Source organism: Mauremys reevesii, linkage group 4, assembly GCF_016161935.1.
Source record: "Mauremys reevesii isolate NIE-2019 linkage group 4, ASM1616193v1, whole genome shotgun sequence".
Taxonomy (NCBI): Eukaryota; Metazoa; Chordata; order Testudines; family Geoemydidae; genus Mauremys; species Mauremys reevesii.
In genome coordinates this window covers 121,447,293-121,471,740 of record NC_052626.1, presented here as the reverse complement: position 1 = coordinate 121,471,740, position 24,448 = coordinate 121,447,293, and the positions used below count along the sequence as shown (strand labels likewise).

General features: G+C 49.9%; 1 protein-coding gene across 8 annotated transcripts in view; it reads left to right on the top strand.

Moving 5' to 3' along the window:
- LOC120405189 (copine-5) overlaps positions 1-24,448 on the top strand; it is a 201,430-nt gene that overhangs the window by 107,202 nt on the left and 69,780 nt on the right. For 3 of the 8 annotated variants that reach the window (XM_039538573.1, XM_039538574.1, XM_039538575.1), the window contains 4 exons: positions 16,079-16,120; positions 16,535-16,610; positions 20,238-20,291; positions 21,716-21,777. In XM_039538573.1, the coding sequence (XP_039394507.1) occupies positions 16,079-16,120; positions 16,535-16,610; positions 20,238-20,291; positions 21,716-21,777 (234 nt within the window). Of the gene's footprint in view, positions 1-16,078; positions 16,121-16,534; positions 16,611-16,914; positions 17,338-20,237; positions 20,292-21,715; positions 21,778-24,448 lie in introns of those variants that run through there. The other 5 variants (XM_039538576.1, XM_039538579.1, XM_039538578.1 and 2 more) reach the window with 5 other exon arrangements.

Genomic DNA, 24,448 nt, shown 5'->3' with positions numbered 1-24,448 from the left:
TTTAGTGGCTTTCCACATCACCCAATCTGTGACCACAAGAAATAGAATGGACGAAATAACACACCCTTGTCTAACTCCCGTTCTCACATGGAACCACTCGCTCTGCTGTCCTTCATGGCGAACACAACACTTATTGCCGACATACATATCTTTGAAGATGTTAATCACTTTTGAAGGGAATCCATATATTTTTAAGATATTCCAGAGAGATGGATGGTGGACACTATCAAATGCCTTCTCGAAATCGAGATAATTAATGAACAGTGGCGAGTTCCATTCAAGAGATTGTTCCATTATCGTACGTAGTACAAATATCTGATCAACGCATCCTCTCCCACTCCTAAATCCTGTTTGTTCTTCCCTCAGGATCTCTTCTACTGCTTGTCTTATTCTCTGTAACAGAACTCTGCAGAAAACCTTCCCGAGCACTGATAACAAGTTTATACCTCTCCAATTACCACACAAAGACAAATCACCCTTCTTTGGTAATTTCACGATGATACCTTTCTTCCATGCTTCAGGTACCTTCTCTTCTTCCCACACCTTGTTGAATAGCTCCTTTAGAATCCCGGCACTCATATTCAGGTCGGCTTTTAGCATTTCTGTGGTTATTCTATCTTCACCTGGTGCCCTGTTTGCTTTTGTCTGTCTAATGGCCTCTTCTATCTCTCGCTCTATGATAGGCCCACATTCTACCTCCATCTGAAAACTCGTTTCCTCTATTTCAACTACCTCTTCAGGATTTGATCTATTTAAAGTCTCTCTAAAATGCTCTGCCCATCGATTGATTTGTTCTTTCTCTTCTATCAATATTCTCCCATTCTTTCCTCTAACCGCTGTTGACCTATTGCTGAACCCTCCTGTCAAAGTCCTCGTGATTCTATACACAGTTCTTGTGTCGCTCCGCGCGGCTGCTGACTGTGCCTCTCTTGACAGACTGGTAATATAATCCCTTTTGTCTTTTCAGGCACTTCTCTTCACAGCCTTGTTTTTCTCCCTACATTCTTTGTTCGCAGCTTTCTGTTGTTCATCCCTTCCAGTTAGCATGCGTAGTTTTTCTGTCTTCCTCTCCTCAATGAGTTTCCATGTGTGATCTGAAATCCATACTTTCCGCTCTCTTCTCTTGTAGCCAAGCACTGTCTTGCTGGTCTCTACATATGCCTTCTCGACGTTGTCACAAAAAGTCTTTATATTACCAGTTCGCAAGTCATTTAGAAGTTGAAACTTTTTTGAGAGCTCCAATATGAACTGTGCCTTTACCGGCGGTTCTTCCAACTTCCTTGAGTCGAAAATTTGTTGGCCATAAACTTTCTTCGTCTTTCTCAATTTTATTTGAAACTTGCTCAATACAAGATGATGGTCACCACCTACATCTGCACTTCTTAATACTCTAGTATCCAGCAGTGACCCTCTCCACTTCCGATTGATTGCAATGTGATCAATTTGGTTCCTGGTTTTCCCATCCGGTGATATCCACGTCAGCTTGTGTATTGTCTTATGTTGGAAGATTGTTCCACCTATCACCAGTCCATTCTCAAGACATAAGTCTACAAATCGTTGACCGTTGTCATTTCTCTCTCCAACTCCTTCCCGCCCCATGCATGCTTCATACCCGGCATTGCTGGAACCGACTTTAGCATTGAAGTCACCCATCAAAATCAGGATGTCGTGGCATGGGGTCTTAAATATCTCTTCCTGGAGTCTGGTATAGAACAAGTCTTTTTCCTCCTCCTCAGCTTGTTCAGTAGGTGCATAACATTGGATGATGGTAGTCTTCGCATATCTGGAGAAGAATCTCGCTCTTATTATTCTGGAGGTAACAGGACTCCATCCTAACAAACTGTTTCTCATCTCTTTGTCGACAATGATGCCCACCCCTTCATGGTGATGTCCATCTATGCGTCCTGAATAAAAAATTGTCTCATCAGAGTCCAGTATTAACATACCAGTGTCCGTCCACCTCATCTCACTAATCCCAAGAATGTTAATGCCATATTTTCTCATTTCCTTTGTTACTGATGCTGTTCTCCCTGTTTCATACATTGTTCGAACGTTCCATACGTTTTATTTGTTTTTTGGGTTTGACCAGAGACTCCATCGAAACAGGGACTTCCTTTCGGCTTTGATCCCCGTTTGTCATATTTGGCATTACTGCCTGAATCTCCAGCTGGCTACCCACAATTTTATGAATTTCTGAAGATTTGGTTGACGTTTCTGTAGCGCTTGTTTTTTACGTGGTGGGTTGCCAGCCCAACGCACAACCCTCCTCCTTTCGCATCTTGGGCTTGGGACCAAGCAACGGCGGAGTTCATCCTTCTCTGCTGCAGACTAAACAATCCCAGTTCCCTCAGCCTCTCCTCATAAGTCATGTGCTCCAGCCCCCAAATCATTTTTGTTGCCCTCCGCTGGACTCTTTCCAATTTTTCCACATCCTTCTTGTAGTGTGTGTAGTGTGGGGCCCAAAACTGGACACAGTACTCCAGATGAGGCCTCACCAATGTTGAATAGAGGGGAATGATCACGTCCCTTGATCTGCTGGCAATGCCCCTACTTATACAGCCCAAAATGCTGTTAGCCTTCTTGGCAATAATGGGTGAGGGATAGCTCATTGGTTTGAGCATTGACCTGCTAAACCTAGGGATTGTGCGTTCAATCCTTGAGGGGGCCATTTAGGGAACTGAGGTAAAAATCTGTCTGGGGATTGGTCCTGCTTTGAGCAGCAGGTTGGACTAGATGACCTCCTGAGGTCCCTTCCAACCCTGATATTCTATGACTCATATCCAGCTTCTCATCCACTGTAACCCCTAGGTCCTTTTCTGCAGAACTGCTGCCTAGCCATTCAGTCCCTAGTCTGTAGCAATACATGGGATTCTTCCATCCTAAGTGCAGGACTCTGCACTTGTCCTTGTTGAACCTCATCAGGTTTCTTTAGGCCCAATCCTCTAATATGTCTAGGTCCCTCTGTATCCTATCCCTACCCTCCAGCATATCTACCACTCCTCCCAGTTTACTGTCAGCTGCAAACTTGCTGAGGGTGCAGTCCATGCCATCTTCCAGATCATTAATGAAGATATTGAACAAAACCAGCCCCAGGACCGACCCCTGGGGCACTCCACTTGATACCGGCTGCCAACTAGACATGGAGCCATTGATCACTACCTGTTGAGCCCGACGATCTAGCCAGCTTTCTATCCACCTTACAGTCCATTCATCCAGCCCATACTTCTTTAACTTGCCGGCTAACTTGTCAAGCTAAAGATGATTAACCTGGAAGCAGTTACAGGGGAACCCTGCACCAGGGAACTAGAACAGAAGTGGCAGGCGTGCCACAAAGACCCCCCCATGGCAAGTGGGAGGGAATGCTAGATGCCAAACAGAAGCCAGTTGGCAGGTGGCTGAGGTCCTGTCCTCGCCGAGGCCGTAGGTCTGAGCCGCCCACAAGGGCCAGTCCTGCAGCAGGACAGAGGAACCTGACTAAAGCAAGGAGACCCCTGGCTGTTTGCCTGCAGGACACTGGGCATGCTGCTGACAGAGTTACCATAAGCCTGTCCGGTCACTGACAAGGAAACATGCCAGGAGCAGCAAACAAGTGGATACGGGTTGGTAGCTGAACTGCCAACAGGAGTGGCTGTGTGATCAGAGAGGTGTGGAGGGTCCCGGACAGTGGTTATTAACTGATCTCCACTAGGAGGGAGAATAACCATCTCGCCTCTCAGAGGGGTCAGGCTGTCCTCTGGCCTTGCCCCACAGATCTCTATTGGTTTGTTACTACCTGGCTCTGCTAGTTCATGGTTGTCGTGTCAGGCTGACATTGCATGTTACTGGATACTGGATTTTCAAGGGGAAAAAGAAGAGAAGATGTAACAGTAGCCCCTGGAGTCATGTGACTTTTGTAAGCCTGACCAATGTCACATGACTGGGACCAGGAACTAAAGATCAGTCTTTTAGTGACACTCCCATGGGCCACACCTACACTCAGCATAGGGTTGCCACCTGGACGGTGTTCACCCAGACAGGCCAGGTTTTGGCTTGTGTGTCTGGGTGTCATTTGGCAAGCCCTGAGGTCTGTTTTTTTAGTCTAGGGGGGAAGAGGCAGAGCAGGGACGGGGCCTCGAGGGAAGAGGTGGGGCAGGGGGCGGGACTTTTGGTGTCCAGTTACCAGCCATTAAAAAGGTGACAACCCTAACTCAGCACCTTGGGCTTGTGTGTCCCAAGATGGTCTCCCAACGGCCGAGCCATGCCAGATTACTAGGTATTTAGCATTATAGGCCTTTGTTACTGAGAATCTGCCCAGCTTCACTGCCTGCTTTCAGCCCCCAAAGCAGCATTGCCAGCTCCTCTGCTGCAAGACACGCTACAGGGGAAAGGGATTCGCTTCTCACGCCGCCGGACACAAACAGACCCCGTAGTTCTCACTGGCTGCTGAACTCCCAGACTGACTAACCCAGTCAGTCGTGTCCCCCCCGCTCTCAGGGTCACCCTAAGTCCTGGTGTGGTGCATGCAGTCCTGGTAAGCTGCACCCTGCCATTGGCTCACATACTGCTCTGAAGTGACGACTGACTCCTCCATGTGCACAGCCGTTCCAGGGCACAAACAGAGCAGAACCCAGACGTGGGGAGGCAGAGCCAATAATGAAGTTGGAGGCAGAAACTCTGGAGGCCCGGAGCCAAGGAATGAGGGCTGCTTGTTGGTGGCCACATTAGGCAACCTGATTCTGTGCTCATGTACACTTGTGTGTCTCCAAGAAGTCACACCAAGTGCACATCAGGCCCATAGACTGCCTGTTCCTCGATATCAGTGTGATATTACAACCAGTTGCCCTGTCAAATATCCAGCCCTCCCCATGGCACATGGCAACCCCCCCAAGGGGAAGCCAGGCTGGAAGAGACACGAACCCTTGTTCTAAGAATAGCCCATTGTCTGGAGCAGAACTGCTCTCCCAGAGATTAGGAAGGTGCTATTTTTTTAGGACATGCCTTTCTTCCTCTGATCACCACGTGCAATCATCCCCCCTGTTACCTGCTGGGCAGGGCAGAGCTAAACTCGAGGTGCTGCTGGCTACAGTGTTGGATCTTTTGTTGATGTTTGTTGGTGAAAAGAGAAGACAGGAAAATGGAATATGTGAAACTGACATGGTAGCAACATCCCAAGGGATGAAAAGGTTTGGAAAACCTCCACGGATCTCCAAGCACTGTACAAACATTAATGATTTCAGCCTCACAACTAGAGCCAGTTGAAAATTTTCCATCAAAACTATGTTTCAAGAGAAAATGAAATTTTTCACAAAAATTGCCTGCTTTCCAGAGAAACATTGAATTTTGCATTGAGAAAGGGAATGCCTGAAAACCAAAAGACTTCAGTTGTGAAATGCCAGCTGTCATGGTGACAGGGTGAGCTGCGTTTAGATCTCTTTTCAGTCCCTTTCGAGTGCATCCCTCTGGTTTCTCTGACATGTTTCTCTACCTTCACTCCTTTCTGAGTGGAACCACACAGTCCAACCACTCCTAGACTGCCTCTCTGGGCTGCAGCCTCTCTGGTCACCAACCGTGATAACACGGAGGCGCAACTCCTCTGAAAACCTGTGTCCAGCAGCTAGTTAAAGTGACTCAAATACAGCTTCTTCAAAACAAAGAATTATTTATTCACCCAAAGGTCGATAGCCAGCAGGACAAAGGGATAAAACAATAACACATCTATCCACCTGGGAGATGTAGTCCAACCAGGAAACTGGTGACTAGGAGCATGAATGTAGAGGTGAATGGGAGCATGAGGCACCCAAACTAGAACTCCCATGAGGCACTGCAGCACCATTTCAGAATTAAAATATTTTGGGTTTTGATTATTCACCAGAAACTTTAGATTTTCAGTGGAAACCCCTTTCTCCATTTTCTGACTTGCCTTGTGTACCACCCCCTGTGAGGTGAGTCAGTATTATTATCCCTATGCTACACACGGGGGCACCCCCAGAATTTTTCCACCTGCTACACACACACACCCTTGTGCTTACTGCCCCTCTTCTGCCAGCTTCTCCAGGCAGGTGCACACTGCAGCTCCTCTCCCAGGTCTAGTAGCAGGCCTGCCGACAGGCTGGGGCAAAGGGGGCAATTGCCCAGGGGCCTGGACAATGTAAAAGGGTCCAGGGGCTCCTGGCTGCTGCTGCTGTAGTGTCACCCGAGAGCCACGAGCCCTTTTAGCTTGCCCGGGCGGGCCAGGCTCCTAGGAGTGTGGGGTGGTACCGTGGGCGGCGAAGGCAGCCAGGTGGGCATGTGTAAACCCTGGCTGTTCCAGAAGAGCGTGCCCAGCAGCCAGGGGCGGCTCTAGACACCAGCGCGCCAAGCAGGTGCGTGGGGCGGCCGTTTCCCGGGGGGCGGCATTTGGCTCCGGTGGAGCTCCCGCCGGCATGCCTGCGCCAGGTCCACCGGAGCCCGGGACGAGCGGACCTGCCGCAGGCATGACTGCGGCGGGTCCCGTCTTCCCGCGGCTCCGGTTGAGCTCCCGCAGGCATGACTGCGGCAGGTCCGCTCGTCCCGGGCTCCGGTGGACCTGCCGCAGGCATGCCGGCAGGAGCTCAACCGGAGCCGCGGGAAGAGGGGACCGGGGAAGGGCGGCGCAGCGCTCCGCGCTGCTTGGGGCAGCCTACTTTCTAGAGCCGCCCCTGCCAGCAGCACAGCCAGCAGCAGCTCGCCGGAAGGAACAGCACCACCAAAATGCCGGGCGGACCACGGGCCCATTGACTGTTCTGCCCTGGGGCCCAGAATTGCTGTCCCCTAGTAGCAAGTCATGTGGCTATCGCTGAGCAAGTCCTCCGGGCAGAGCAGCCGGGACATGGGCTGCTGGAAGTGGAGCAGGGTCAGGCAGGGCCCCAGGGTGAGCTCTGGTGCAGGAGCCAGCCCCAAGGCAATGGCAAGGAAGTGTGGTGCTGGCTGCCCCACAGCTCTCTGTCATGATGGAGGAGGGCCACGGGGCCAAACTTGAGTATGCAGTGGAGCAGCCTCCTCTTCTGCCAATGGTACATACTGTGTGTAACGTGTACAGCTGTGGGTACCACTGGCTACAAGGTGGGGAAACTGAGGCACGGGGCAGCACAATGACTTGCCTAAAGTTATGTAGTGTATAAGGATTGGGTAGAATCCCTTTCAGTAGTTTGTGAGCCCTCTCATGGTGCTCACTGCCTGTGTTTCAGAAGCCCCCAGAGCCCTGCTGGAGCAGCGGTGTGTATATGGAGTTAAGCGTGTTGCCTATAGTTAGTAAATGCAGTTATTTGTACCTCACTTTGCCATGTGGTTCTCTCATATTATGATGTTGTGTAAAGGGCAAACAACACAGCAGTCACAGAGCTGAGACTAGAACCCAGGAGTCCTGGCTCTCCTCAGCCAACCACTCAATGACACACTGCACCATCTACCCATAACATATAGCATCACTGCTGGCGAAGATCTCACTTCACTGCCCTTAACAGGGCCAATCCATGCCAGGTTTCATACAAGACCCCGCACCTCTTGGGACACGTCTTTGCGGTCCAAGTTCTGCACCTCTTTACAGTGGTGTAAATCTGGAGTAACTCAGCAAAGTCACTGGAGTCACCATGGCTTTACCCCAATGTAAGGGCGAGCAGAACTTCTGAGCCCTCTCCAATATAGGCATGGTTGGGAGGCAGTGTGGTCTAGTGGATAACACCCTGGACTAGAGCTCAGGAGAGCTGGGGTCTATTCCTGGCCCTGCCGTTGGGCGGCCGAGTGGTCTTGGACAAGTCACTTCGTGGGGATGATGATTCTGATCTCCTATGTAAAGTGCTTCGAGATCACTGCTGACAGTCACTGTCAGAGAACGAGATATTGTTATCAGTGCATTGTCCCTTATCGGTGCAGCCAGAGACCATGCCAGCCATACTGTGTATTGTACTTCTCCCCTATGGCAGCCTTGCAGGCCTGATTACAATACAGGTCTCTGAAAAAAAGATCCTCTCTGCTAAAAGTGAGGATCTGGCCCATTGACTCCAGTGGAGCGATGCCGATTTACACCAGCTGGGGATCTGTGCTCAAGCCATTTCTGCTGCAGTGCCCCAGTGTTGCTCTCAGTATTTCAGTGCTAGCAGTGGTGGGAGCTCTGGGGCAGACCAATCTCTAGGGCTCCAGCACTATTTTAATCACTGTGTTGTGCAGATCTGTGCTGAGCAAAAGTTTCCCAGTGTGAGCCCAGCCTGTGTTTAGGGGCTAGACCAGGGGTAGGCAACCTCTGGCACATGTGCCAAAGGCGGCACACGAGCTGATTTTCAGTGGCACTCACACTGCCCGGATCCTGGCCACCAGTCTGGGGGGCTCTGCATTTTAATTTAATTTTAAATGAAGCTTCTTAAACATTTAAAAAACCTTATATACTTTACATACAACAATAGTTTAGTTATATATTATAGACTTAAAAAGAGACCTTCTAAAAATGTTAAAATGTATTACTGGCACACGAAACCTTAAATTAGAGTGAATAAATGAAGACTCGGCACAGCACTTCTGAAAGGTTGTTGACCCCTGGGCTAGACCATTCAGCCCTGTGAGTGTGAATCCTGTTCATCGCATAGGAACGCAGGGTTTGAGGAACGCTTTGAGCAGGGGATGGGACTAGATGACCTCCTGAGGTCCCTTCCAACCCAGATATTCTATGATTCTATTCTGTGGTTTGCCATGATGGATGAGACCCATGGATCACCCAGTCCAGTACCCCTCTCTGCTCAGACGAAGGTGCAAGGATCCCCCTTACAGACAATTATGGAGCCATGTGCTCATGGGGCAGTCTCACGCTCACCTGTTGCTTAGAGCAGGGGTTCTCAACCTTTTACTGTCTGAGGCCCACCCAACATGCTATAAAAACTCCACCGCCCACCTGTGCCACAATAACTGATTTTCTGCATATAAAAGCCAGGGCCAACGTCAGGGGGTAGCAAGCAGGGCAATTGCCTGGGGCCCCATACCACAGAGGCCCCTGCAAAGCTACATTGCTCAGGCTTCGGCTTCAGCCCCAGTTGGTGAGGCTGAGGGCCCTGGGCTTCAGCCCTATGCAGCGGGGCTTCGGCTTTCTGTCCTGGGCTCCAGTGAGTCTAATGCTGGCCCTGCTTGGTGGACCCCCTGAAACCTGCCCTGGACCCCTGGTTGAGAACTACTGAGTTAGAGGGTGAGTTAGAGGAGGGCGTGTAGCCCTTTCTGAACGCTTGTTTAGCTGTTCCTCTTTGCCTCAAGAGCCAGGTGACTGTCCAGTCCCCTTCTTCAAATCCTGCTCCGTTCTCGACCCCGTGATCTCTTGTGCCAGTGCATCCCGCCAGGCTAATTGTGTGGAAAATATTGCGTCAATTTTCAGTTTGGCACCTTGCAGTTTCATTACAGCGGAAGCTCTTTCTATTCTTCTTCTTCGTGCTGTTCTGTCTACGTCTCCTTGGAATCTGTCCCCTCATGCGAAAAATATTTTCAGACGCTGTCTGTATGAAAGAAGCTGCTGTATTCCAGTGAATGAATATCATGGTTCTGATGTGTCTGGATCTGTCATTCCAGACAGATGCACGCATGGACACAGCCAGCATACCGATACTGGGACATACATATTGCTCCCAGAGAGCCTGCTGGACAAGAGACACCCACCTCCATGCTGGTCGCTAAGGAGCCGCTGGCTGTCGTGTCCTCCTCCCAACCCCCTCGTAACAGTCTCCTGAAACAGTCACAGATCCCCGGCTCTCAGTCACCAGCCGGAAACGCCTGTCACACGCTCTGCCAGAGTTCCAGTTAGGGGGCGAGGCTGATTAATTTGCTTACAATTGTGTGTCTGGGGGTTGATGGCTTTGGGAGCCTAATTGCACTGGGGAAAGCGAAGACACAGGGAGCCCCCCAGCTCCCTGGAGCTAATGCTCTGGGGCCAGGTCTCATTCTCGACAGCCTCTGGGGATTAGCCTTTGGAATGGGCTTCAGCTGGTTTAAGAGCCTCTTGAAGCCGGTCTGCCGAATCAAGGCTCTAGCCAGTTATAGCCCATAGCACTGTAGCTAGCTAGGAAGCTGTCTAGTTAAACAGGTGTTATGGATATGCAGCAAGAGAACAAATCCAATGCTGTTATAGAGCAAGGAAGGTACTGCAGACAGATGTAGCTGTAGGTAGATGCTGTAGGTATACATGCCACTCTAGATGCAACATATATCCGATACGATGTGTCATACGATATGATCAATGCAACATATACATGATAAATGTGTCATATACATGATATTATATAATATGATTTGTCACATGCTATGGTGATATGATAGATACAACATATATATGGCATAATGTATCATATGATACTCTGAAATGAAAGAGGCAACGTATACATGATCAGTGTGACATACATGATGTGTGACATATGCATGATATGACGTCATATACATGACAGTTGTGACATACACACAATATTGTGTGTCATATGCTGATGATATATACATGCTGAATGTGACACATACGTATTCCAGAATGATAGATATGACATATGCCTGAAAGATGTGCTGTATACATTTCCAGAATGATAAATGCAACATATAGATACTCCAGAATGATGCTGGAGATTATTTAGGGAGGCATAGTGCATTGTGGAGGAGGATTTTTTGCATATTTCCTCCACACAATTCAAAGTTCTATAATTAATGCATAATAAATACATAAACAAATAATACCATGATGAGTGTGCGTGTGGGGGTGTGAATTTGAGTGTTAACATAGCCAGGATATGTGTCTCCTTGTTTTGGACCCAGTACAGTCTTCCATCTGTCTCTTCCTAGATTGTTAGCCATCCTGCTCACTTTCTGAGGTGGGTGGAGGAGCTTTCGTTTCAATTACTTTGCAATCCTGGGTGTTTTTCTCTGGAGGTCTCCCAGGGGCACATCCCTCTGGATCAGTACTACCCCTTTCTTGGGCTTTGGTTTTTATTCACAAAGGAAACTCAAAAGGAGACAATGCAAAGCTCAGTCCAAGCCTTGTCCCCTAGCTTAGCTGCTCCTCCTCAGGACTGCTCAGCCCACACACTAGGACCTCCCTCTCTAGTTAGACATGCCCGTCTCCCTTATAGCCAGGGCCGCCCAGAGGGGGGGGCAAAGGGGGCAATTTGCCCCAGGCCCTGGGCTCCGCAGGGGCCCCCAAGAGAACAGCTGAGGCTCCCGCCTCCGCCCCTCTCCTGGAGCCCTAGCGCATCAAACGCTGCCCTCAGACAGCGCCGCAGTGTGTCTCCGCCGGGGCCCCTGAGCCCCCCCCCCGCTCAGAGCCGCGTGTGAGGGGGCGGGGCTGGGAGCTCCGGGCTGAGCTCAGCTCCCTCCTCTCGGCGGGGAGCTCGCAGCCCCCTCCCCACGCGGCTCTGAGCGGGACGGAGCTCAGGCCCCGCCGGAGACACGCTGCAGCTGTCGGGCAAGGCGCTGAGGCTCCGGGCGAGGAGGGAACCGGGGGTAAGAGGCTGGTGCCGGGGGGGTTGGCTAAGGGGCAGGGTGTCCTGGGGACAGTCAGGGCACAGGGAGGGGGCAGAGGTTGGGGGAGCGGTCAGGGGGCAGGGAATGGGGGGGTTGGATTGTGGGTGTTCGGGGGGGGTGGATAGGGTCAGGGCCGCCCAGAGGGGGCGGGGCAAGAGGGCGCAGGAGCTTCTTCGCTCCCGGTCTTCGCCGGTGGTGGGACCCCCCAGTGGCAAATTACCGCCAAAGCGGGACCCGCCGCCGACGTGCAGCTCGGTCTTCGGCGGTAATTCGGCGGCGGGGGGCCCTTCCGTTCCGGGACCCGCCGCCGACGTGCCCCAAAGACCCGCGGCGGGACCCCCGCCGAATTACCGCCGAAGACTGGGCTGCACTTGGCGGCGGGTCCGCCGGCGGTAATTCGCGCGGGGGCTCCGCCGCGGGTCTTCGGGGCACTTTGGCGGCGGGTCCCGGAACGGAAGGGCCCCCCGCCGCCGAAGACCCCGGGCCCCCGGAATCCTCTGGGCGGCCCTGCTTATAGCTGCCTGGGTAAAGAGCCAGTCGCCTCAGAGAGTTCAAAGAACCCACTTAGGGACAGATTTACAAAGGTATTTAGACACCTAACAATGCAGAGAGAACCCTGAGCTGCTTGGGCAGTTTTGTAAACACCACTAGGTGTACACCTGCATCCTTTGTAAATCTGGCCCTTACCCCGTCCCAGCCAAACTCTGATCCAGCTCCACCCTCAGAAGCCTCCTTATCCATCATCCTCTTCCATCTTCATCTTCCAGCCAGCCTGGCAAGAGGTTTTCACAAAGGTTGACAGACTGACCCGTACAGGGTCCAGCCCTGGGTGCGACTGCAGAGGTGAGAGGCTCCTAACGGATGCTCGGTGCTGACAGCTGCTTGGGGCATGGTATCGCTGTTAGGGCTGGATGTTTGGGGCTGACTGTCTGCGTGTGACTTTAAATGTAATGTCAGGGACACTTTGGCGTCACTAGTCTCACAGGTGGCTTCATGCCCATCACTTCAGTGCAGAGGGGAGGCCAGCTGGGGAGTTTAGCAGAGTGGAAGGGCAGTGGGATCTGTGTCTGACTTTCTGTGTCTCTGGGAGTGTGCAAATGCATTGGGATCAACCCAGGGGAGTCAAAATTGGGTCTCCCACCGCTCCGGAGAGTCTCTAATCACCATGTCTGGGGTATCCTGAAGTGGGCCTTTCTCAGTCTCCCCAGTAATTAGTTATACCCACTGGGTATAACTAATTAACTCTACATTGGGCCACACAGCATGAGAATGACTCTAGAGCCCAGGGCTTTAGGCACTTACCTGGAAGATCCCAGTTAAATCCCCTGCTCCGAGCACCACTACAGGCTCAGGCCCCGAAGAGTACATCTGCGCTACACACACCATCAAACCCGCAGCAGCAAGTCTCAGAGCCCGGCTCTAAGATGTGGGCTCATGCTAGGGTGCTAGGAACGGCCGCACTGGCATCATGACTCGGGCTCTGCTACCCACCCTGTCGACCAGGCTCTGAGCCTCGCTGCCAAGGGTTTGAAAATGCAGCATAAGATGCACCTAAAGGCAAAACAGGCAGGGGATTCTGCTGGGGTGTGGTGCTGGCTGGCGTCCAGACTTAGACAGCCACTCGTGTGCTCAGCTGCTGAAATTCAGGCACCCGAATTTTAACTTTTAACTGTGGGAACATAGTCGCCTTGGAACTTTAGGCACCTCCGGGGCCAGGCAGCAGCTGAGAAGGGGGTTGTTAAAGCCACTGGCACGTAAATGTTCAACTTAGGGGCCTAAGGTGGCAGTTAGGTGCTTAAATCCCTCTGTGAATCTAGCCCATGGCCTGTCTGGGCCTCAGTTCCCCATCTGTACAATGGGACAACAGCTGTGCCCTACCTCCCGTGGCAGTGATGGTAAATACAGTAACAATTACAAGGTGGCGGGGCCAGATAAGGACCTTAGATCAATGCTTTACAATCCTTTGCTGGTAAGGGTATGATAATTAATGGTGGGACACCCAGCTCATGAGGCATTTGACACTCGGCCCATCTTTAATGGAAATGATGACTCATTAATCAACTTATCTGCTGTGATTTAATGGGCAGAGCAGGAAGGATGGGAAATCAGGGACCCTGCTTCCATTCTGGGCTCTGTCACTGATTTGCTGGGTGGCTTTCAGCAAATCACATTGCCACTCTGTGCCTCAGTTTCCCCTGTAAAGAGAGGGTGGTAATATTTACCTAGCTGAGGCTGAATGCTTGCTAAGCTCACTCCCCCCTCCTTCCAGACCGGGTATCCCTGTTCTCACCACTCTGTCTGTGTTCTGTGTGTCTATAGTCAGCACCGGCTGGACCCGATTCCCACTAAGCAAGAAATTGTTACATTAGATGAGGCAGGTTTTTCCTTAAGGGAAATAGGATGAAATTCAATAAGGACAAATGCAAAGCACTCCACTTAGGAAGGAACAATCAATTGCACACATACAAAATGGGCAATGACTGCCTAGAAAGGAGTACTGCGGAAAGGGAGCTGGGGGTCATAGTGGATCGCAAGCTAAATATGAGCCAACAATATAATGCTGTTGCAAAAAAGCAAACATCATTCTGGGATGTATTAGCAGGAGTATTGTAAGCAAGACACAAGAAGTAATTCTTCTGCTCTACTCTGCACTGATTAGGCCTTAACTCAAGTATTGTGTCCAGTTCTGGGTGCCACATTTCAGGAAAGATGTGGACAAATTGGAGAAAGTCCGGAGAAGAGCAACAAAAATGATTAAAGGTCTAGAAAACATGACCTATGACGGAAGATTGAAAAAATTGGGTTTGTTTAGTCTGGAGAAGAGAAGACTGAGAGGGGACATGATACAGATTTCAAGTACGGTACATAAAAGGTTGTTACAAAGAGGAGGGAGAAAAAATGTTCTTCTTAACCTCTGAGGATAGGACAAGAAGCAATGGGCTTAAATTGCAGCAAGGGCAGTTTAGGTTGGACATTAGGAAAAACTTCCTAACTGTCAGGGTGGTTAAGCACTGGAATAAATTGCCTAGGGACATTGGGAATCTCCATCATTGGGGATTTTTAAGAGCAGGTTGGACAAACACCTGTCAGGGATGGTCTAGATAATACTTAGTCCTGCCATGAGTGTAGGGGACTGGACTAGATGACATCTCAAGGTCCCTTCCAGTTCTATGATTCTATAAACCCACCTGCTTCAGGGCATAAAGCAATTACTAGCCACACAGGTCAAGAAGAAGCTTCCTGCATGGGCAGGTTATTCCATAATTATCCACTGGGGTTCTGCCCCCTCCTCCGAAGTAGATGGTACTGGGCACTGCGGGAAACTGAGGCTAGATGTCCCTCACTCTCTGATCTGCTCTGGAGACTCCTGGTCCAGGGCAGCTCTGTGGAGATCTCAGGGTAGCAGTCACCAGCCAGCACTCTGCACCTGGTGACCCATGACTCCTGGAATGATCCTAGCCCCCTCCTCTGCAGCCCTGCTGGTCTCTGCAGCATGGTGGGTTCACCCCACACACTTAACTCATTCACCTGCTTCCAAGCAAGTCCAAACAAATTATTAAAATGATTTTTAATTATCCTCCCGACTCCTGCGCTGGAGATTTAATTAGTTTGTTTTGACTGTTGCGTGGGTCTTTCCCCCCCCCCGCCACCACCACCATTTTTTTGGAAGTGTATTTTTAGTCTCAGTTGCCACGGAAACGTAGACACCAGGGCCAAGCCAGTCACAGATGGAGACAACACACGCAATCCACCCCCTCACTTTGTTTCCCTGATTGAGACAGCGCTTTGAGTATTAACTCCTTCCCTGCCCACTGGGTGCAGCCACTGGCTTCTGACCAATGTCCGTCCACATCGGCTGGAGGGTTCGTGCAGAAATCTCTGCGCCTTTGCGTACCCATCGTGAGCGAGGGTGTGTTAGACCTGTGCTGATCCATAGGAGTGAGAGTCTGGTACGGCCTTTCCCCATCCCCGGGCAGGTCGGCTCCAGCTGTCGCATCTCCTGCCTTTAGGTCTGGGGGGCCCTGGTTCAATCCATGATGATCACACTTGTGCCGAACGCCACTGGAAGCTCTGTGCTGAGCTATTCTAATGCCGCTCTCCAGAAGGTGCTGCAGAATTAGACCTGGTCCAGAGACAGGTGATGGGAATGGTTAGAGACCTACAGAGCCACAGAAACGTAGGGCAGACAGGACCTCAAGAGACCAGCTAGTCTAGCCCCCTGGTGAGACACAATTATACAGAGGGCTTGAAAAGAAAGGCCTGGTTGCCTTAGTGAGGAGGCAATGAACAGAGGGCAGGATAAAGGTGTACAGAGAAAGCAGATGGGGAGCAATACATAGCACAGACCAGCAGAGGGATGAACTTACAGGCCATAGACCAGGAAAGTAGAAATGTGTTTAGGTGAGACCTGGGAGGCGATGGAGAATGGACAAGGCTGTTCCAGGCTGCACAGAAAAAGACTCTTGCAGCAGCATTGAGTGAAGAGCCAGAGAAGATGCTGATGCTAGTCTAGGCAGTGCATGTGGAGGCAGAGGGATGATTTGATCTATCCTTTAGTGAAATTGTCCCACCCTGACTCTGGCAATAACTATGGCACTGTGTCTTGCAGGACCATCAAGGTGGAGGTGTACGACTGGGACCGGGACGGCAGGTAAGAGGGACTCACTAGATCTATGCAGCCTCCAATACAAACCTCAAATCTGCCAGAGCAAGCTAGGCACTGAAGCCAGTGAGGGCTTTGCAGTGACTCTATCCAGGGCAGGATCAGGGCCATTGTGCTGCAGCCATTACTCATTCTCTTTGCAGAGAGATGCTTTGTCAGTGATCCCAGTGCAGCAGAGAGGGAAAGACAACAGGAAAAGAGAGGGGACTGAGGAAGAGACAGCAAGGAGGGAAGAAGGAGCTTGAGTGAACTCTACAATGGTGGTTCCCCCCAGGACCCTACCCCCACTTAGCAGTATGGGAAGGTCGAGGTGGTCATGGCCCCTTGACACCTGGGCACGACCCCCAGGCTGACAATCCATCACTAGAGCATTTCTCACAGAGCTTCTCTTTCCATGCGCAGCCACGACTTCATTGGGGAGTTCACAACCAGCTACCGGGAGCTGGCCCGTGGGCAAAGCCAGTTCAATGTCTACGAGGTGAGTACAGATGGGGCACCCTCAGAACCCATTGAGAGGGCTAGCCAAGCTCTGGGCAGCCAGGTCACCACTGTTCTGGGCCACATCCCTTCCACCAGCCTTACACGCTCCAGTGTTGAGAGGCAGTGTAAATCGGGAGTGATTCCTGGGCTAGATCCTCAGCTGGCATAACCTGGAGCTATGCTGATTTACACCAGCTGAGGGTCTGGCCAGTGGTCACCACCAGTATGACACCATTGTGAGATCAGGGCTGATGATTGCCTAGTCCCTTGTGCAGTTGTTTGCACCTGTGGAAAGGGAGTGACTATGGTGTCAAATGCCACCCAATCGGTTTGCTGTCACACACTGGCTGCCTGCGTTGGACGGCCTGGATTCACTGCATGCTGACATCACACGGGAGATGAGTCTGATGGTCTTTCCTAGCTTGGAGAGAATCTGACTACAGGGCAAGGACCGTCTTAGTGCTCTGTGTTTGTACAGCACCTAGCGCAGTGGGGTCCTGGTCCGTGACTAGGGCGTCTTGGCACTCCGGTAATAACAAATAACAATAATTGCAATAACAAAATCAGCACACGGCTGAGTCCCTGCTCAGGGGATAGCCAGGACTGCCGCTGAGCAGTGACGGGCATCAGAAAGCTGTGTGGGGAACTCGAGACTGGAACAGTGGTGGATCAAGGTGCATCGGCAGAACTGGGTGTGTGGGGAGCCCAAGATTGAAACAGCAGAGGTGAGGGTGGAAGGGCATTGGCAGAGCAGGGGGTGGGGGGCTCAGGGCTGGAACAGAGGGAGGGCAGCTGCTTAGGACTCAGGGCACTGGCAGGAAATTGCTCAGAAATCAAGATGATTCAAGCCTCCCTGAGCATGGAAAAATAACTTTTAAAAAGCCAATTATTAGACATTTCCTGACTGTAATAAATAATACAAACAAATTGCTACTGTACAACCATAAAGGGATTTTACCATGGATACAAACCCATCTGTGAGTTACTCCGGGATACACCCATGTTTCTGTTTGCTACTGGGCTCTGCTTGTCATATCTCCTTGGCTGCAACGCCTAATTAATCCTTCCAGGAGGCTGGGGCAGTCTCAGGATCCAGGAGTGCAATGAACTAGCAATGGGAAAGGAGACTAGACATCTTGGTGAGGGTGACCTTGTGGGCCAGATGCTCAGTTGGCATAAAGTGAGTCAATGGGGCTATGCTGATTTACACCCTCCAGAGACTCTAGCCCAGAAATTCAACCTCGCGCTAACTGAAGTCTGGACAATCCCGGTATGTCAGCACCTTGGCCACAGTTTACCCAAGCGATGTCATCTGGCCAGAACAGAGTGCGTGTAGCTGCCTCACCAGTGAACTCATTGGGGTTAGTACTGATGCATTCTGCCTGGTGGGGCGTGGCCGGTGTTTCTCCACATGGCTCACTGAGCCGCGCTGGGAGGTGAGGCTGGGTCTGGCTGTTTGCTGGCACGCCACAGCAAGTAAAACCTGAGGCGTATTTCACGTCAGCTGAGCCAGGGCAATGCTGTGCACAGGTGTAAGTGGAGACACAGAGCAGGGCAGAGAGTAACAGTGTGCAGTCTCCAGGCGAACTCTTTGGTTGCTGTGACTCAGCATCGCTCCATTGACTGAGGGCCTCTGTTCTTAAAATTCCCTGTGCAGATGGCAGGGCCAGTATGTCAGTGATAAGCAAATCTGAGCAAAGACCCCGTGGCTTTGAATCCCCTGCGTTCTTGGGCTGGGTTTCCTTCCCTCTCACAAAGTGCTTTGTGCACTCCCCATGCCTTAACTGTGGCAGCTCCCTTTTAATATCATCTGATGTGATGTTTCTAGGCCAGCTTTCAGAATGGCTGCCTGGGCTCTGACACATTATTAGTGTCCCAGCATGTCCCTTCACAAGCTTTCACAGCTCCCTCCAGTGGGAGGAGGGGAAGGAGTGAAGGGGATAAGTGGGGAGACTGGCGTATAATTTGTTCAAATCATTAATGCCTTTTGTTCCAGATGAATTCCCAAGACCTTATCAAAACGGATCATCATGAAGGGCAGGGGGAAAAGTGATTTCAGATTAGCTCTTTTTGGAGACAGAGCAAAAATGTAAATTTGCTGGCTGGAAAGGCCATGTTCCTGGTTATCATTGAGAGCCTCGGGGAAGCCAGCAGAGCTGCTGGGCTGGGAGAAGATCAGGACTTGCTGGAGGGGGCCAGATGAGCAGTAGGGTCAGGAGATCTGGGTGCATTCCCCATCCCAAGTGTTGGAAGGACCTGGGCCCTTATGGAGCAGCTGGGCTGTGGAAAGTAGCATGGGCAGTTTTGTCCTGCAGAATTTTGACAGTTGAAGAGTGGACTTTCTGGCCAAGCTTTCTCAAAGCGGCCAGTGATTTTGGGCACCCAGCTTGAGATGTCTTAAAGGGACCTGATGTCAGAAAGGGCCCAAGACCAGTCATCTGAAAGTCAGGCCCCTTCAAGGTGTCTCCAAGTTGGGTGCTCAAAAATGGAGGTACCCCAAAGCACTAGTCACTTGGCCTCCAGGTCTAACAATGCGGATAGTGCTAGTCTAGCCCTGAAGAAGACTGGCCCAGTGGTCAAGATGCTAGCTGGAGACAGGGTTCAAGTCCCTTCCTCCTCTATGGAATCCGTGTAGGATGCTGGGCAAGTCACTTCTCTCTGAGTCTTAGTTCCGCATCTGTAAAATGGGTTTGATAGCCCTGCCCTGCCTCACGGGGGGTTGGAAGGGTAAATATCATAAAGATTGTGAGGTGCTCAGATTCTGTGATAATGGGGCCATGCATGCACTTCGAGAGTGAAATCCCCCTCTGCAGAGAGCCAGCATGGGGCCCATGCACCATTTCCATCCTCCATAAGCCCTGCTGGGAGGACGGTAAGTGGTGCCTATGCCTCCAGCTGAACCTCGGCGCAGTGTGACTGCTCCCATGGGGCTTGACTCTCAGCTGCTGTAGATCAGCTGAGTTCAGCGGGGGCTACCCCAATTCACGCCACATTGCAACTGGACTGTCAGTGCTGAAATCTCTTGATAAATCTTTTCCTAGCATTAGGACCATGCTTTGGGACACAGAAGGGAAATATTCCCTTTGGTAATAGAAACATTGTTATGTTCTCTGGCATCCCGAGGGCTGCTCAAGCTAGACGTAAAGAATTGCCTTTGCTGAGAGCTGAATTTGTTGCTTTAGGCTTTTCTGCCTCCATCCTTATCCCTGCTGAGGGATGGCTATATAAAGATCAGAAGCAAGATGGGTTGTTTTTACTTTACTGATAAGTTTTTTAGGAGGGGAGGGGGGAATATCTCAGACTAAAAATAAAGATGAGAATCCAGATAATTTGGATACTTGTTCTGATGTCTGAATATCTGACGCAGTGGATAAAGACAGATAGAAAACACTGAGAACATGTTATCAATCAATCATATACCCCTCACTTGGAGCACTGTATTCAGTTGTGGTTATTCACTCTCCAGTAAGATAGAGCAGGAAGAAGACACACTGATAAAAATGGACAACCTCCACCATCACTATTGCTGAGGGACCTATGCCAATGGTGTCATTTGTGCTAGCATAAACAGACTTCACTTTGTGTCCCAGGATATTCAGTCTCTTCCATTTCCTTCATCTTTCAGGTGGTGAATCCCAAAAAGAAAATGAAGAAAAAGAAATACATTAACTCGGGAACAGTAAGTGATGTTATTTTTCTTTGTGATTTAAGCTGTCCAGGAAGGCAGGATATGATTATCCCCGGATGGCGAGTTGCCCAATGGCAAGCTGCAATGCAGAACCAACAAAACAGAAGCATTCTTTCCTCGACAGTATTCCCCCCGCTCCCCATGTTATGCTTTGATATGAAGGGTCAGAATTTTCTGCCACATCACTAGAAATGTGGAACCACTCAGTCACCAATCAGCTTCTTGTGGACAGATTTCTCATCTGATCTTATAAGCTAAGGAGGCCTGATTGCTGTGAGATCTTGGATGAGAGACATCCTAGGAAAGCCCAGGTACTGGGATTTTCAAAGAGTGAAACTTGTGACTCCTGTTGAATCACCAACCCACTGAAACTAATGGGCCCTCCAGGCAAACATGAAACAAGAGCTGGTTCAAAATGAGGTGGCGGGGAGGATCCATGCTGACAACCAGAAATTCAAATTTCAAAAGATTTCAGCTGAAAACCAAAACATTTAAATTTGGAAATGCTGCCACAGTGCCTTGTTGGAGCTGGAGTTTGGGCACCTCATACCTCCATCCTCTTCTATGGGCCAGGCTTCTTGGTTGGTATACATCTCCCATGATGCACCACAGTCTCCCCTCTTGGAGAAGGGAAGTGTTACTTGGGAGTCCCTGGCCCTGGGGCATCATGAGAGATGTAGTCCTGCTGGAAAGTCCAGTGCATAGAGAAGAATGGAGCATGAAGTGACTGACCTACAACTCCTATGAAGTGCTACAGCAGGGGTTGGCAACCTTTCAGAAGTGGTGTGCAGAGTCTTCATTTATTCACTATGATTTAAGGTTTCGCGTGCCAGTAATACATTTTAACATTTTTAGAAGCTGTCTTTCTATAAGCCTATAATATATAACTAAACTATTGTTGTATGTAAAGTAAATAAGGTTTTTAAAATGTTTAAGAAGCTTCATTTAAAATTAAATTAAAATGCAGAGCCCCCCAGACCGGTGGCCAGGACCCGGGCAGTGTGAGTGTCACTGAAAATCAGCTTGCGTGCCGCCTTCGGCACGTGTGCCATAGGTTGCCTACCCCTGTACTACAGAATCATTTCAAAATCAGTGTATTTTAGTTCCTAGGGGGATTTTCCAAGGAATGCAGAAATTTTCCATGGAATTCAGATATTTTCACCAGAAGAAACTGTAGGTGAAAACCCAATTTTCCCACTGAAAAATAGTTTTGACAGAAAATGTCTGACCAGCCCAATATGACCCACATTGCCAGAGAGCGGAGTGGGTAAGGTAGCTCCTTCCTTGGGCTGATGGGCAATCGATAGTCTCCAGGGGCATCACACTGGCACCTTTCCTCGGCACTCAGCACTGCACCAGTGATCCCTGCTGTCTCGGGGTCTGTGTAACTTGCCACCCTGTCTCTTGGTTCCGAGGTGACGCTGCTCTCATTCACTGTGGAGTCGGAGTACACCTTCCTGGATTACATCAAAGGAGGGTAAGTGGGTTATGGTTTCCTTTCCTAAACAAACGGGATCCTGGTGCTGACCAGCCTGGCTCCAGATGAGGATAGGACCACTGTCTGTTTCAGGACAAGTGAATTGCCCAGTAATGTGGTGTTGGCTTGTGATGATGATGGTGTAGCTACCAAGAAATCCCATTGCAATGTCCAGTGTAAATTCAGGCCCCTTCCAGCTAACAAGGACTCTGCAGAGGGGTGGCAAGTCCTGAGTGGGCAGTACGGTGCCTGGCAAAAAATGGATCCAGCCTCTGCTGCTTTCTGATCCTCTTAGGCCCCAGCTACACTAGAAAACTAAGCCACTGTCATGCTGTCGGGAGTAGCTCACGACCATGAGTGCCTACCTCAGGGCACTGTCAGAAAACAGGGCAGGCACCCCAAACTTTTGGTATGTTCTATAATTAGATTTCACCAAGCCAATAACATACGTATATTCCTGGAGTCTTACCATGGAGTCACAGTCGTCTTGCCACCCAGACAAACTGGACTTAGTGATAAACTTACCATAAAAATCACACAATGTTCAAGTTGCTTCCAGTCCCAAGAGACCAGTCACTAACCCCAGATCAATTGGTACCCTAGATCGTACACCAAAGACAATGCCTGTAACCAATCCTGTATTGAACTATCTAAAGGTTTATTAACTAGGAAAAAGAAATAAGAGAGTTATTTGCAAGTTAAAGCAAGCAAATGAGTTCACATCTAAATCCTAAAAGGTGATAAAGTTGTAGTGATCTGTCAGTTCAAAGTGTCTTTCAGGGCAGACCCAGAGGTAACCTGTGGGGATCTCTGTCTCAGTTTAGAGTCTCTGGCCCTGTCAGAGTTCAAACAGTGAAGAGAGAGATGGAAAATTTTCCCGTGGCTTTGTTTTATTTCCTTAATTCAGCTTCCAGGTCCACAGAATGAACTTCCTTGGTAGTATTTCCAAAGTGCAAGAGGGCCGTTAACCAATCTTTTTAATTGCGATGTTCCTTAAGAGCCCATCTAATTGTAACCTGGGTTCACAAGTTCAGAGCAAACATTTTCAAAGTTATGAAGCAAAACTTACATATTTCCTTATCACGTGGACTACAGACAGTGCTTGTGAGATTAATGCATGTAGCCACTTATAAGCATTTCAGAGTCTAAACACTAACTGCATTCATCTAAACACCATCTGCATTCATAGAAGACTAATACCTATTTTGAGCAAAACTAACATACAGGTGATTAGTTTGCCAGTTCTAAGCTAATGCCTGCAGCCTGGGCAAGCGCTGGCATCTGGCCTACCAGCGTTACACACTGCTTATCAAGGGATCTGTCTGATGTGCTATTAAAGTCTCAATCAAGCTTCCTCTTAACAGTGCTGAAACTAGTCTGATCCCATCTGCACTAGCAGACCAGCTGTTGGAGGGGCCAATTGCTGATAATAACCATTGTCAGCAACAGATTGTTTTCCTTATCAACTGGGCTCCAGTGACGTCTTTGCTACTGTCCTTAACAATCAGGGAGGCGATGGAGGTTGCAGTGCCATCAGCCCAGTGGGATTGCCACACAATGGCCTAGAGAATTCTGGGAGGGGATTCTGGCCTCAGGATTCAGCGCTAAATTGCAAATGCCCCAAGTTCAGATAAGGGTATTGATTTGGGTCCATCTCATTAAGGGTGAAATTCACCCCCCTGCAGAGAGCCAGCAGGAGGGCTAGGCTCTGTTGAAAGCCCTCAGATTAGCCACCCAAAGGTGTCGGTCTTTCCCTACAGTGGTAGTGCAGCCCCACCTGGACTCGCACTGTCACCACATGAATAGAAACATGTTGATATGTTGGGGGTGTTTGGTCAGGGAGCAGGAAGGATTAATTGCTGTGGGAAGATTAAAAGAGCCGACTTCCACCAGCAAATGGGGGAATAGCGCAGGCTTCACAGATTGGATGGATGTAAAACACCAACTGCCCAGTTCTCATCTCTCACCAGCAACTTGGTGTCGGGGGGGGTCGTGTTACTCCTCTGAGACCAGCACAATAAGAGAGAATCAGGCCCCCAGGAGGAAGAGAGGGATGCAAAGAGCTGTGGCTAGGAGCAATGGGATGAAATTACAAGAGGGAATGTTTAGGCTAAATATCAGGACAGCTAATTAACAGTGAGATCTTTGGGCCGATCCCCCTGTGGTGTAACTCAGCATAGCCTCATCGAACCCTTTAACACCAGCTGGGGATCTGCCCCTTTATGAGCCTGTAAAGTAACAGGGTCACTTTCTACTAAGCATCTGTGTATCAGTGGGTTACTAGATAGCAGCAGCATGTTGCAGAGAGGAGGAGGAGAATGTGTTCTAGATGATGGGTAGCAGCACATCAGGACAATGATGGGTATAAACGACCTGTAGCTCTGTTGAACTTTATAACGATTTGTTAACTGTTTATTAAAATATCTATTAATCATTTATTAACCCTTTATAAACTACTCATATATGGAACCCAAATATAGCGGGTGACCTGGCACTGTCTCACATGGGTGACTCTCTTACTGGAGAACGCCCTGCAGGGAAGGATACAGCCCTGCACTGGCCCCAGGAGATGGGCTGGGTGGCTAATAGGACTTTTCCATCCCTACTTTCTATGACTAGTGCTGGCCTTGCAACAGAGGTTGGCTTGGCTAGGGCATCTGAGACCAACAGC